Source organism: Salmo trutta, chromosome 39 (assembly GCF_901001165.1).
Source record: "Salmo trutta chromosome 39, fSalTru1.1, whole genome shotgun sequence".
Classification (NCBI taxonomy): domain Eukaryota; kingdom Metazoa; phylum Chordata; class Actinopteri; order Salmoniformes; family Salmonidae; genus Salmo; species Salmo trutta.
Genome location: NC_042995.1, coordinates 9,959,194 through 9,975,041, shown reverse-complemented (window position 1 = coordinate 9,975,041; position 15,848 = coordinate 9,959,194). Strand labels below are relative to the sequence as shown.

The following is a 15,848-nucleotide window of genomic DNA, read 5'->3' as shown; positions in this document are numbered from 1 at the left end:
TCACAGAGGTCAGACGTTTCTTGTAGTTGGCCACCAGGTTTGCACACATCTCAGGAGGGATTTTGTCCCACTCCTCTTTGCAGATCTTCTCCAAGTCATTAACGTTTTGAGGCTGACGTTTGGCAACTCGAACGTTGAGCTCCCTCAACAGATTTTCTATGGGATTAAGGTCTGGAGACTGGCTAGGCCACTCCAGGACCTTAATGTGGTTCTTCTTGAGCCACTCCTTTGTTGCCTTGGCCGTGTGTTTTGGGTCATTGTCATGCTGGAATACCCATCCACGATCCATTCTCAATGCCCTGGCTGAGGGAAGGAGGTTCTCACCCAAGATTTGACAGTACATGTCCCCGTCAAATGATGCGGTGAAGTTGTCCTGTCCCCTCAGCAGAAAAACACCCCCAAAGCATAATGTTTCCACCTCCATGTTTGACGGTGGAGATGGTGTTCTTGGGGTCATAGGCAGCATTCCTCCTCCTCCAAACACGGCGAGTTGAGTTGATGCCAAAGAGCTCCATTTTGGTCTCATCTGACCACAACACTTTCACCAGTTGTCCTCTGAATCATTCAGATGTTCATTGGCAAACTTCAGACGGGCGTGTATATGTATTCTTGAGCAGGGGGACCTTGCGGGCGCTGCAGGATTTCAGTCCTTCACGGCGTAGTGTGTTACCAATTGTTTTCTTGGTGACTATGGTCCCAGCTGCCTTGAGATCATTGACAAGATCCTCCCGTGTAGTTCTGGGCTGATTCCTAACCGTTCTCATGATCATTGCAACCCCACGAGGGGAGATCTTGCATGGAGCCCCAGGCCGAGGGATATTGACAGTTCTTTTGTGTTTCTTCCATTTGTGAATAATCGCACCAACAATAATCGCACCACCTTCTCACCAAGCTGTTTGGCGATGGTCTTGTAGCCCATTCCAGCCTTGTGTAGGTCTACAGTCTTGTCACTGACATCCTTGGAGAACTCTTTGGTCTTGGCCATGGTGGAGAGTTTGGAATCTAATTGATTGCTTCTGTGGACAGGTGTCTTTTATACAGGTAACAAACTGAGATTAGGAGCACTCCCTTTAAGAGTGTGCTCCTAATCTCAGCTCGTTACCTGTATAAAAGACACCTAGGAGCCAGAAATCTTTCTGATTGAGAGGGGGTCAAATACTTATTTCCCTCCTTAAAATGCAAATCAATTTATAACATTTTTGACATGCGTTTTTCTCAATATTTTTGTTGTCATTCTATCTCTCACTGTTCAAATAAACTTACCATTAAAATTATAGACTGATCCTTTCTTTATCAGTTGGCAAACGTAGAAAATCAGCAGGGGATCAAATACTTTTTTCCCCACTGTACTCAAAATAACTCGTTCTATCTCCTCCCACAGATGCAAAATTGGATTGAGATCTGGTGACTCGGCAGGCAACTGCAGTAAGCTGAATTCACTGTCATGTTCTTGGAACCATTCCTGGACAAGCCTTGTGGCATGGGGCATAATCCTACAAAAAATATATACTTGCAGATGGATCTATTTGCACACTGCTGCCATGAAGGGATGCACCTGATTGGCAATGATTATTTAGATATCCTGTGGCATTCAAACATTGTTCAACTTTTATCAAGGGGCCCAATGTGTGCCCTGAAAACACACCCCACTCGTCACACCACCACCTTGCAATGCTGACACATGGCATGGATGCATACAGAGGTGTAAAGTTGTTAAGTAAAAATAATTTTAAGGGGTATCTGTACTTTACTATTTATATTGTTGACAACTTTTACTTTTATTTCACTACATTCCTAAAGAAAATAATGTACCGTTTACAACTCAAGTATGACAGTTAGGTACTTTTTCCACCACTGGATGCATGTACTCGTGGTTTCCTCCATACCCTAGTCCTCCTAAAAGCGTGAAATAGCAGGAACCAGGATTCATCACACCAGGCAATATGTTCCCAATTTTTCAGTGTTTTCATTCCACTGCAACCGCAGTTTCTTGTTTTTTGCTGAAAGCTAATGAGGATCCATAATAAATACACAACAACTACATCATTAAGGATGATAGCTTCACCTGGATTCACCTGGTCAGTCTACTCATGGAAAGAACAGGTGTACCTAATGTTTTGTACACTCAGTGCATGATGTGTCTACTAGCTCATTCCCACAGAAAACTGCAGAGGGAAGCAGTACCACCCAGTCAACCATCAGAATCCATAGTGAGACGCCTCACAGAGGATATTAAACCTTAAGGGCAAATCCAAGGTCAGCTCAATATCTTTGCAGTAGAAGCTAACAAAACACACCAAAACTGACAAGGTGCCCACTGATCAGTAAAGTAACGAGAGGCTAACATTCTATAACACTCCCTTTCCTCTGCACAGTTCTCTCACAGTGAGAAACAATAGGATTACAATAGAGTGCTCTACGCTTTCTTCATTTGAGCCAATTCAACGTTGCCAATTACTTTATGAGATTGGAATTAAGTGGAGTGACTAATCTTAGATGGTCTGAGAGAACTGATGAGGCTTCTCTCCTTTATGTATACATTGGTGTCTTTTAAATGGCCCAATCTGAATCGCTTCTCACAGTTAGTGCAGTGATAAGGCTTCTCTTAAGTGTGTATCCGTTGGTGTGTTTTTACATTGCCCAATCGGGAGAAACTCTTGCCACATTGAGAGCAGAATTAAGGTGTCTTCTTCCTTGGTGTCTTCTTAACTGGCCCATTCGAGAGAGACGCTTTCCACAGTCAGAGCAAGAGTAAGGCTTCTCTCCTGTGTGTGTTCTCTGATGAACTTTTAGCCCAGTTGATGTTGTGAAGAATTTTACACAATCAGAGCAGGAGTAAGGCTTTTCTCCTGTGTGTTTTCTCTGATGAGTTTTTAGCCCAGTTGATGTTGTGAAGCATTTTTCACAATCAGAGCAAGAGTAAGGCTTCTCTCCTGTGTGTGTTCTTCGATGAACTTTTAGCTCAGTTGATGTTGTGAAGCATTTTACACAGTCAGAGCAGGAGTAAGGCTTCTCTCCCTTATGTATTTGTTGGTGTCTTTTTAAGTGGCCCAGAACAGAGAAACTCTTTCCACAGTCAGAGCAGGAGTAAGGCTTCTCTCCTGTGTGTATACGTTCATGTCGTTTTAAGTGGCACAGTAAAGAGAAACTCGTTCCACAGTCAGAGCAGGAGTAAGGCTTCTCTCCTGTGTGTATATGTGCATGTCGTTTTAAGTGGCTCAGTAGAGAGAAACTCACCGCACAGTCAGAGCAGAAGTAAGGCTTCTCTCCTGTATGGGTTCTCCGATGAACTTTTAGCCTACATGATGTTGTGAAGCATTTTACACAATCAGAGCAGGAGTAAGGCTTCTCTCCTGTATGTGTTCTCTGATGAACTTTTAGCCCAGTTGATGTTGTGAAGCATTTAACACATTCAGAGCAGGAGTAAGGCTTCTCGCCCGTATGTATACGTTCATGTGCTTTTAAGTGTTCCAGTACAGAGAAACTCTTTCCACAGTCAGAGCAGGAGTAAGGCTTTTCTCCTGTGTGTATACGTTCATGGTGTTTTAAGGTGCCCAGTTGAGAGAAACTCTTTCCACAATCAGAGCAGGAGTAAGGCTTCTCTCCTGTGTGTATTCTCTGATGAACTTTTAGCTCAGTTGATGTTGTGAAGCATTTTACACAGTCAGAGCAGGAGTAAGACTTCTCTCCTGTATGCACTCTCTGATGAACTGTCAGAGCCTTTGATGTTGTGAAATTCTTCCCACCGTCAGAACAGGAATACCGATTCTCTATTGTGTGTATTTTTAGGTGTATTTTTAGCTTTGCTACAAATGGGAAAATCTCCTCACAATGTGGGCAGTGGTGAAACCTCTTCGCTCTGTGATCTTCCTGCTGTTGCTCTCTGGATGTAGAGAATGTCTCAACACGGTGTCCTGTGTGAACAACATCAGAAGAACCAGTCAGTTGGTGTGATATACATGTCAATCACATGTATTTTATGTAGCCCTTATTACATTAGAAGTTGTCACAAAGTGCTTTACAGAAACCCAGCCTCAATCCCCAAAGAGCAAGCAATGCAGATGTAGAAGCAAAGTGGCCACGAAAAACTCCCTAGCAAGCAGGAACCTAGGATTTGGCAGGAAGTAGGCCGTCAATGTAAATAATAATTTGTTCTTAACTGACTTGACTAGTTAAATAAAGGTTAAAAAAACTCATTTCATAATACTTTAAAACCCTGGCAGTTTGTCTACTTCACTTCTTTAGTCTACTCTCTGAGTACTCCAGATAGCCCACTTAACTTTTTAGTGATATTAGTAGATTTGGATAGAAAACACTCTGAAGTTTCTAAAACTGTTTGAATGATGTCTGTGAGTATAACAGAACTCATATGGCAGGCAAGAACCTGAGAAAAATCCAACCAGGAAGTGGGAAATCTGATGCTTGTAGTCTTTTCAAGTCATTGCCTATCTAACACACAGTGACTTATGGTTTATTTTGCACTTCCTAAGGCTTCCACTAGATGTCAACAGTCTTTAGAACCTTGTTTCAGGCTTTTGCAGTGAACAGAGAGCGAACAAGAAGGCCTTGAAGTTGGTGATTCAGAAAATGACATGAGTTCAGTTGCGCACATTCACGTGAGAGGTAGCTGTGTTCCATAACGTTTTTGAAGACTTTGGAATCGTCCGGTTGGAATATTATGGAAGACTTCTGTTAAAAAGGCCCTAAAGATTGATGCTATACATCGTTTGACATGTTTCTACGAACGTAAATAGAGCTTTTTTTCCCTTTTCGTTGTGAAATGTTCGTCACGCTTCCTACATTTGGAGTAGCTTACTGAACGCGCTAACAACAAGGAGGTATTTGGACATAAATTATGGACTTTATCGAACAAAACAACATTTATTGTGGACCTGGGATCCCTGAGAGTGCATTCTGATGAAGATCATCAAAAGTAAGTGAATATTTATAATGCTATTTATGATTTTAGATGACTCCAAAATGGCGGGTATCTGTATTGCCTGCTGTTGTTTTCTGAGCGCTGTACTCAGATTATTGCAAAGTGTACTTTCCCCGTGAAGCTTTTATGAAATCTGTCACAGCGGTTGCATTAAGGAGATGTTTATCTATAATTCTTTGAATAACAGTTTAATATTTTATCAACGTTTATGATGAGTATGTTTGTACATTTTTGTGCTCATTCACCGGAAGTTTTGGAGGCAAAATATTTCCTGAACATCACGCGCCAATGTAAAATGGTTTTTTTGGATATAAATATGAACTTTATCGAGCAAAACATACATGTACTGTGTAACATTGAGTCCTAGGAGTGTCATCTGATGAAGATCGTCAGAGGTTAGTGCTTAATCTTAGCTGTATTTCTGTTTTTTTGTGACACCTCTCCTGCTTGGAAAATGGCTGTGTGTTTTTCTTGTTTAGGCTCTGTCCTAACATAATCTAATTTTATGCTTTCACCGTATAGCCTTTTTGAAATCGGACAATGTGGTTGGATTAAGGAGAAGTGTATCTTTAAAATGGTGTAAAATAGTTGGATGTTTGAGAAATTTGAATTATGAGATTTTGTAATTTTGAATTTGCCGCCCTGATATTTCACTGGCTGTTGATAGTGTGTACCGCGGGTGGGACGCTAGCGTCCCAGATGTCCCAGATTAATAAAACAAATGCTGACAATACTGGTGTCAAACCATGTAAGTATCAGTAGCATGAAATAACATCTACCTTCTCATTGAAACAGTTCATCATGAAACAGTTCTACTGCAACTTTTCATGCACAGTGGGAAGTTGGAATGAATAACAAACTTAGATAGAACCTGATCTTACCATGAGAAACAGATTTCCCAATTGTCTCCTCCTCTTCTTCATCTTTAATGTTGACATTCAGGTCCAGTGTTTGACTGCAGTCTTCCAGCTTCACTGATGCCATCTCTGGATCCTGCAGTGCAAACTGGGCTCCACTGTCACAATCAGGACCCAGTGAATGTAGGCTTGGACATAGTGTGGAATGAGAGAGGCAGGCTGGGTTTGTGCTCACTATTAATGTTACCGGCCTCAGACTTAATTCTAGTCGCCCTGTAGTAACAATGAGAAAAAGACACAAAAATGTAATTGTCTTGACAGTTCTGGCACTTTCTTTATTCTCAATTAAAATATATTCTATTTCTTCTTGTTCAATTATCTAATTCAGTGCTTGACATGGACAGAAATAGGTGTAAGTACTCATTGTGGTTGCCAGTACTGTTATTATTTAGATACAGGAGCTCCACAATACTTATATTCTATAAGAGGAACACGAGCTCAAGCAGTAGAAAATTGAGGTGCCGGTACTCGACTCCGGTAGGTAAGCATCACTACGTACTATTTTCCTGAATCATTTTGTCTTCAATGTATTATTTGAATCAAAAACCAATTGTATTTCCCGTCACACCATATTAACATTTATAGACAAAAATAGAAACTAAATGTGTCTGAATATTAGTACTGTCACGTCCTGACCAGTAAAAGGGGTTATTTGTCATTGTAGTTTGCTCAGGGCGTGGCAGGGGGTGTTTGTTTTGTGTGTTTGGTTTAGGTTCTATGTTTATATCTAGTTTTCTATTTCTATGTTGGCTTTTTGGCAATGACCTCCAATTAGAGGCAGCTGGTTGTCGTTGTCTCTAATAGGAGGCCATATTTAGTTGTGTTTGTTTCACTTGTGTTTTGTGGGTGGTTATTTTCTGTATAGCCTGGGCGCCTTATGGAACTGTTTTCGTCATTTGTTTATTTTGTTTAAGTGTTTTCTTTAAATAAATAAGAAGATGAGCACTTTACCCGCTGCGCCTTGGTCCAATCCTTACGCCGTCTATGACAAGTACACATGTAGGAAACTGATAATCATTACATTCAGCTTCAAAACAGTAGTGCACCCGTGAAATTTTCTCTCTTTGACGCAGACAGAGTGGGCGCCGCCATTTTCCCAGCTTGTGAATTTGACAAAATACCAATAACATGCAAAACGAACTCAGAAATCTCAAGTAAATTGATTATTTATCAAATTAAGTTACCTTGATAAAATGATGTACACCCACTCAGACAAACCCAAAGTCTCTAGCTATGTGGCTCATAAAATAGTTATCACGTTCTTCACTTGGTTTGACACAAAAATAACAAATCAACGCTTTATCAAACGTGATAATACATTAACAGATTTGTTACGTAGCATGGTATGACATGTTCTTTTGATATTAGAAAGAATAAATAGAAACCGACACAAAGGTTCTTAACATCACAGTTCTGGCGTTTTCTTTATTCTGAAGAATGGTGTGTGCCTGCCTGGAACTTACTGTTCTCCCACTACAACAGTGCAGCCACAGACAGAACAATGAGACAGATATTTCACTGGATGTAGAAATGTGAAGAATCCGCTTAGCGTTTCCACTCACTATCAAATATGCCCACTGGCCGGCAGTGGGAGAAAATGGAACGAGATGGATTTTGGCCGACATTCTGCAAATGTTCTAATCGATGAAACATCTGAGCTTAATACAGTTTTCTGTTTCCAAAACTAAAATCTGTTATGAACAGAGTGGACTAAGTTTTGTAGACTTCACCCTTTGCACAAGTTTTTTTTAAATCACGTTGTTTAGAAGGAACGAAAAGGCGAATTGAGTTATTGCACACAAGTGCTCCACAGAGGAGTTCCCTAACAGAAATATGCAGATGTTTGCTAGAACGCGCCAATAGGATCTCGCTAGATCGTGCTTGGCACTGCCCACTATGACTCATCTGTTCCCATTGGAAACAACCAGCTGTGGTCTATCTTGATTTAGTTATAAAGATCTTTGCTGCAATCGTCCATGCATTCAGGGATTCTTGGGATGGCCCTACCCCGTTATATGAGAAGCGCAGTGCTTGTTGTTGGATCCTCCGGCACCTCTGAGTTTTGTAGTCTTTCGTTCCGGAACCCATTTGCCAGGATCAGGTAGCCTACATTTTGTGGCATGAAAAGTAATTTCCACTGTTTGCAATGTAACAATCAGAGTAATTACATTTGGATTCCTCTGGAATTGTCATGTCCCCTAAAAACGTAATGTGAAAACGTGCCAGATATTCTAAGAATGTATTAATGTTGGGACGTCCCAGGTTTATGCTTTGTGCAACATTGTAGCCTATTTAGACCAAGGCGTGGCCATTGCTGTGGTGAGAGAGAAGCACGCCTGTATCTCTCACAAAACTAAAATGAGATTCACTTTCTATGATTTCTCTCCCTCTCTGTGCTGTTATAAACTCAGGAAAAAAAAGAAACGTCCCTATTTCAGGACCCAGTCTTTAATAGATAATTCTTAAATATCAAAATAACTTCACAGATCTTCATTGTAAATGGTTTAAACACTGTTTCCCATGCGTGTTCAATGAACCATAAACAATTAATGAACATGCACCTGTGGAACAGTCATTAAGACACTAACAGCTTACAGACGGTAGTAATTTAAGGTCACAGTTATGAAAACTTAGGACACTAAAGAGGCCTTTCTACTGACTCTGAAAAACACCAAAAGAAAGATGCCCAGGGTCCCTGCTCATCTGCGTGAACGTGCCTTAGGCATGCTGCAAGGATGCAAGGAAGCATGAGGACTGCAAATGTGGCCAGGGAAATAAATGGCAATGTCCGTACTGTGAGACGCCTAAGACAGCGCTACAGGGAGACAGGACGGACAGCTGGTCGTCCTCGCAGTGGCAGACCACGTGTAACAACACCTGCACAGGATCGGTACATCTGAACATCACACCTGCGGGACAGGTACAGGATGGCAACAACTGCCCGAGTTACACCAGGAACGCACAGTCCCTCCATCAGCGCTCAGACTGTCCGCAATAGGCTGAGAGAGGCTGGACTGAGGGCTTTGTTGGGGTTCGTTCATTCCATGTTCCTTGCAAATCATTGGCTCATCAGACCAAGCCCATGCATCCACAACTACACAAACATAGAGTTTCAGTGTTATCTAAAAGCTAGGCACTAAATGTTCACTCCACAAATTTGATTTATTGTGGAATGTCTGATTAGTCTCTTATCTCCCCCACAGTTCTGTCTTCACAGTCACACATTTCTCAGACAGTTTCTTTATAAGAGGCAGAGACTAGAAAAGTACTGTGGAACAATATTAAACCTAATAACGTATATATTTTGTTCATCTGTAGTCTAGGACCCTATAAATGTGAGGAGGGAGGGGTCTTATAACCCCCCCTTCTATACAACATAAGCATAATCAATTATTATAATACATCAAACATTTAGTACAGCCCTATCATGACCCCTAGGTGAATCTCTAACAGCTTGTAGGCCTGTTGTAAGGCAGGTCCTCACCAGACATCACCGGCAACAACGTCACCTATGGGCACAAACCCACCGTCACTGGACCAGACAGGACTGGCAAAAAGTGCCCTTCACTGACGAGTTGTGGCTTTGTCTCACCAGGGGTTATGGTCAGATTCTTGTTTATCGTTGAAGGAATGAGCGTTACACTGAGGCCTGTACTCTGGAGCGGGATCGATTTGGAGGTGGAGGGTCCGTCATGGTCTGGGGCGGTGTGTCACAGCATCATCGGACTGAGCTTGTTGTCATTGCAGGCAATCTCAGAACAGGGCCTTTCAGAACAGGTGTAGATATACTGAGATCATGTGACACTTAAGATTGCACACAGGTGGATTGTATTTAACTAATTATGTGACTTCTGTAGGTAATTGGTTGCACCAGATCTTTCTCGGGGCTTCATAGCAAAGGGGGTGAATACATATGCATGCACCACTTTTCTGTTTTTTTGAGAGAAAAAAAATTGAAATATTTGAAACAAGTTATTTTTTTCATTTCATTTCACTTCACCAATTTAAACTATTTTGTGTATGTCCATTTCATGAAATTGAAATATAAATCCATTTAAATTACAGGTTGTAATGGAACAAAAAAAACACCAAGGGGGTGAATACTTTTGCAAGGCACTGTATGTTTGTTCAGTGTATACAGCATTTTCAAAATCATACAAACTATCAATAACAAAATTTAAATTCAACTAAATCAGCATGCTTTTCTGTTCTAATCAGGTCCATACACAGGCTGAGAAGGATCCTGTAAGAGCAGAACCTTTTCTGGTGACAGTAGTCCTTGCAGTCTTGGAGGCCCAAAAACGTCCCAGCTGCAGATATAATGATGTCCAGCTACTTGGACTTCTTGTGCAGTACAATTCATAACTGTGGCTATAAATGCTAAAAAATCCATCTTCTTCACAGTAAGTGTATCCAGATCACTTGATTGACGTAAAACATTTGCAACTGGTTGTGGTGCATCCACTGCCATATCTTCTTCAGAACTGTGGCCTCTTGCCCCTATAACGCTCTTCACCACCTCCACATAGGAGATTTGCTGTACAGTCCTGATCCTTGACACCTCAACCTCTTTCACCCTAACAGGGCACTCTGGGAATTCAGGAATATGACCCCCCACCACAGTTGCATAAATTTCCGTCTGCAAACACTTGACATGTGGCCAAACTTTTTACATTTCTTGCATTGCGTCGGGTTTTACACAAACTCTCTTATGGGGTATATTTTATATCCCAGCTTCACATAGGGTGGTAGATACTCTTCATCAAACATCAATAATAGATATGAACTTTGCTCCTTTTTCACATTCTACATACTGGTCAAGCGACGTGCACGTGCGTCCTTCTTCTTCTTTGGGATTTGGTTGGCGGATCGCATCAAACTTTTAGCTGCATACTCCTACTGTACTGGTGAATAATGAATAAGCTAAATCATGCAAATATAACTTGTCTGTCTAAGCAGTATATAGGAGAACTAACGGGACTGCCCCGGCAGAGCTCCTGACTGACGTGTACTATGGTGCTTTAAGTTTGTTAGAACTTCTCTAGCTTGCTGATAATAAAGAATGATTCATTTAAGTTTGACTGAGTCCCTTTGTGGTGATTTTCCACAATAAAAACCCACCAGCCCATTCCACTATTTAACCCTATCTAGTCCTATGCCAGACCACTACCACTCAACACCCCCTGCAGTTGTTCTGCAGTAAATCCTTGCAATCCCAAGTACTTCTCTGCCGCAGCTACCACAACCTCTATCTGTGACTTTCTATACATTTCTGCATTATAATTGACAATCACGGCTATAAACGCTAAAAAGCCCACCTTACTGAAGCACATATTCTTCCCATCACTCTTTCTTGGTCTCTGCCTTCTCACAAGAATCCTCTCAAGATCACTCACCCTGTACCCATCTCCCTCTACCACTCTCTTCACTGCATCGGCATACAACACTTTCTGTACAACTGTAACCCTGGCAACTTCAATCTGCCTTTCTCTCACCTGACACCTCAGATCTCCAGCCCCATTGGCACCCCCACAACTAACACACAGAACTTTATCCACCGATACCACACATTCCTTCATCTCATGCCCTCCTGCACACTTCTCACATCTAGGCATCTCACTCCTACACACTGCTGCAACAGGCCCATAAACCTGACACCTAAAACACTGTAGTATTTAACCTCTTACATCTAGATGTTCCGCTAGTGGAACGTCTGCTCCAATATCCAATGATGGGCGTGGCGCGAAATACAAATTCCTCTAAAATCCGAAAACTTCCATTTTTCAAACATATGACTATTTTACAGCTATTTAAAGACAAGACTCGTTAATCTAACCACACTGTCTGATTTCAAAAAGGCTTTACAGCGAAAGCAAAACATTAGATTATGTCAGCAGAGTACCAAGCCAGAAATAATCAGACACCCATTTTTCAAGCTAGCATATAATGTCACAAAAACCCAGAAGACAGCTAAATGCAGCACTAACCTTTGATGATCTTCATCAGATGACACACCTAGGACATTATGTTATACAATACATGCATGTCTGTTCAATCAAGTTCATATTTATATCAAAAAACAGCTTTTTACATTAGCATGTGACGTTCAGAACTAGCATACCCCCCGCAAACTTCCGGGGAATTTACTAACAATTTACTAAATTACTCACGATAAACGTTCACAAAAAGCATAACAATTATTTTAAGAATTATAGATACAGAACTCCTCTATGCACTTGATATGTCCGATTTTAAAATAGCTTTTCGGATGAAGCACATTTTGCAATATTCTGAGTAGATAGCCCAGCCATCACGGGCTAGCTATTTAGACACCCGGCAAGTTTAGCCTTCACCAAAATCACATTTACTATAAGAAAAATGGTCTTACCTTTCCTGTTCTTCGTCAGAATGCACTCCCAGGACTTCTACTTCAATAACAAATGTAGGTTTGGTCCCAAATAATCCATCGTTATGTTCCATCAGCGACGTTTTGTTCCTGAGTTCTAGACACTATCAGAATGGTAAATCACGGTCGTGCGCATGGTGCATAACGTGACAAAAAATGTCTAAATATTCCATTACCGTACTTCGAAGCATGTCAACCGCTGTTTAAAATCAATTTTTATGCAATTTATCTCGTAGAAAAGCGATAATATTCCGACCGGGAATCTGCGTGTCTGTAAACAGAGGGAAAAACAGAAAGGCGGGGGCGGCCAGTGCCCACGCCTAAGCCCTTTGTCCTCTGATAGACCACTTAGCAAAAGCACTCGTGTGTTTCAGCCAGGGCTTTGAATTACGTCATTCAGGTTTTTCCCGGGCTCTGAGAGCCCATTGGAGCCGTAGGAAGTGTCACATAACAGCAGAGATCCGTTGTAATAGATAGAGATGACAAAAACCCACCAGACAGGGTACTTCCTGTACAGAATCTTCTCACGTTTTGGCCTGCCAAATGAGTTCTGTTATACTCACAGACACCATTCAAACAGTTTTAGAAACTTTGGAGTGTTTTCTATCCAAAGCTAATAATTATATGCATATTCTAGTTTCTGGGCAGGACTAATAATCAGATTAAATTGGGTACGTTTTTTATCCAGCCGTGAAAATACTGCCCCCTAGCCATAAGAGGTTATTAAGGAACAAAAGCGCTCACGGGATAACTGACACTTCCTACCTTGACCTTATCTGGCAGAGACTCTGCATCAAAACTCCACATGACAGACAATGTATTCTCTGTTTCCCTGCGCTCTACACCGGATCAACGTCTCACCAAAAGATGGGCATCACAGACACCTGGAATATTCCATTTCAACTGCTCCTCCTTAACACTTAAACCTGTTTTGGTACCCTCACCCAGATCTGTGCCTCAACATAATCCTTTCATTTAGCTCTATGGACAATTGTGTCTGAATATTATTACACATGTAGAAAACTGATAATCACCGCACTGCCTGCACTGAAGTCTGTTGACGCAGACCGAGTGTTATTAACTGACTTGCCTAGTTAAATAAAGGTTTCACACACACCAAAAAGTTATTTTGTTAGCATTTACATATGTCCCCATTACCAGTAAAACATAATCAAGTCGCTCTGTAAGAGCGTCTGCTAAATGACGTAAATGTAAAACCTATTTCTTTCACTTACTTGCTGTGCTGTTTCCTTGTTCGTTTGTTCAGTAGTTTCATTCTCAACCAGGATTTCTATGGAACGCCGTGGGTCTTTGCGTGTCAAAAAAGATACATGTCAAATAACACTATTTGACATGTCAAATAAGCTTGTTGACCAATCAGGACCTGAATATGACTGCCCGTCACAATAATTTTATGAGTTCATAAAAAAATGTACGTAGTTATTACACATTGATTACACAATCACTCGTATTTCATATGTCAACGATTGGATGCAAACAATGTTCTTCCCCAAAAACATAGCAAACCGACATAATCTGTTTCAGTTGCTAGCCACAATAAGGATTAGCCACAATAGTGGATTTTGCAGTTAGCCTTCAAAATAAACGTATGGCATAATTCTACTATTTGTATTCATTTGCATCACTGTCAATGACACACTTTTATTTTGAAGACAAACCGCAAATTCCACTATTCTGCCTAATCCTTATTGTAGCTAGCTTGACAACACATAACCCGGTCCTGTCGAGCCTCACTAGCCAGATGAAGCTAGCTGGCTGCTTATAACGGAAGCTTTGGGCAACAGGGTTAAGTAGCTGGCTAGCTGTTTATTTTCATGAACTGAAGTTCATTTTCAATAGGCGAACAACAAGTGGCAACCTAGCTAATACTTACTCACAAGGATTCCTAAATCATTGCTAAGAATAATGAAAATTACTGCAGTTTCTACTGGTCATTGGCTAGTTGTATTGGTGCTAGCTAAGGTACCAGGCTAAAGCTAGCTACCCCAAAAGTTGCGTTCGAACAAAGTGTGCTTTATTACCAACGCGGTATTGTAAACACATAGTTCGCGGCCGGTTTGCTTGTTTGCAGACTTCTTTTGTACAGCTTTGACAGTGCAACTGTATCTTTTTTTGACACACAATGACCCAAACGGCGTTCCATAGCATGTATGTCGTGAAGCTAATAGCAGTGACGCTATTACTGTGTAACTCCGGTAGGGCGAAATCGGAAAAATAGCGCACTTGGTCGTGTGTACCAGTGCGGTGAAAGCCAACATCACCCACGACAGAGAACGGTTGATTGTCAAGGGCAATGAATTCCATTATCTTGGCTTTAATGGATTTCGCCTTTGTTTCACTGAAATGTTCTTACTCTTTCAAATGACTGGTCGATCCACACAGCAGACATGGAGGGCTAGACATGGAGGGCTAGGATAGGAATGCTGTGTTGCATGTGTAGTGCAACATTTCACGTGAGTTCATTAGGTCCGGTATCTGTTATTTAAGGTATTCACGTCAGCTTTGACATCGGTTTGAAATAACATCTACCTTCTCATTGAAACAGTTCATCCTGAAACAGTTCTACAGCAACTTTTCATGCACAGTGGGAAGTTGGAATGAAAAATACAAACTTAGAACCTGCTCTTACCATGAGAAACAGATTTCCCAATCTTCTCCTCCTCTTCTTCATCTTTAATGTTGACATTCAGCTCCAGTGTTTGACTACAGTCTTCCAGCTTCACTGATGCCATCTCTGTATCCTGCAGTGCAAACTGGGCTCCACTGTCACAATCAGGACCCAGTGACTGTAGGTTTGGACTCAGTGCGGAAGGAGAGTGTAGTGGAAATATTCAGTCAATGTCTTTCCAGACTTTTTTATAGTTTTCCTCCTTACGTCACACACATAGTAACTCCTCTTTATGTTAATGTTTCATCCCCTCTGGCATTTAGCCACCCTTATCTTATTGCCTTGCACTAATTTTAGCTTGGTTTCACATTAGGGCATAGATTCCATTCGTGGAGTAACCATAGCAACAGTAAATATTAGGCCATAGCAATGGTACAAAAATAAACAGACACGCCCACTCCCAAGACAGGTGCATGTAGGGCATAGATTCCATTTGTGGCATAACCATAGCAACAGTACATATTAGGCTATAGCAATGGTACAATAATAAACAGACATTTCCACTCCCAAGACAGGTGCATGTTTAATGGTGCCTAATGACCTAGACACACATATAGAGTGCACTTATTCTGCTGACTACTCTAAGATGTATAATGTGCACACATGTACTGGAAAATTCCCAATAAGAGGCAGTCTGAGTCTGTCCTCACTGTTGATGTTACTGGCCTCAGACTTAATCTGAGTCGGCCTGTAGTAATAAAGAGAAACGGACACAAAAGTTAGTCTTGACAGTTCTGGCACTTTCTTTACTCTCTAAAAATATTGTTTATATTTATGTGCAGGAGCTCCACAATACTGTTGAGCTAATATTCTATAAGAGGAACATGAGCTCAAACAGTAGACATTTGAGGTGACGTTCTCAGCTCCAGTGAGCTCCCGTCCAAGTCAAACACTGAT

General features: G+C 41.3%; 3 protein-coding genes across 10 annotated transcripts in view; 1 reads left to right on the top strand and 2 right to left on the bottom strand.

Annotated features, from left to right (window-relative positions):
• The window catches only part of LOC115179515 (zinc finger protein OZF), a 919,448-nt gene that overhangs the window by 728,992 nt on the left and 174,608 nt on the right, over positions 1–15,848 (bottom strand). The window lies entirely within an intron of this gene.
• Positions 1–15,848, top strand: part of LOC115179511 (zinc finger protein 665) — a 514,676-nt gene that overhangs the window by 371,534 nt on the left and 127,294 nt on the right. The window lies entirely within an intron of this gene.
• LOC115179518 (zinc finger protein 501-like) lies at positions 1,469–14,952 on the bottom strand. The gene is made up of 3 exons (XM_029741126.1): positions 14,913–14,952; positions 5,821–6,069; positions 1,469–3,914 (listed from the first exon to the last, which is right to left on the bottom strand). Exons 2-3 carry the CDS (start codon positions 5,921–5,923, stop codon positions 2,632–2,634), a joined length of 1,386 nt encoding a protein of 461 aa, XP_029596986.1. The 5' UTR covers positions 5,924–6,069; positions 14,913–14,952; the 3' UTR covers positions 1,469–2,631.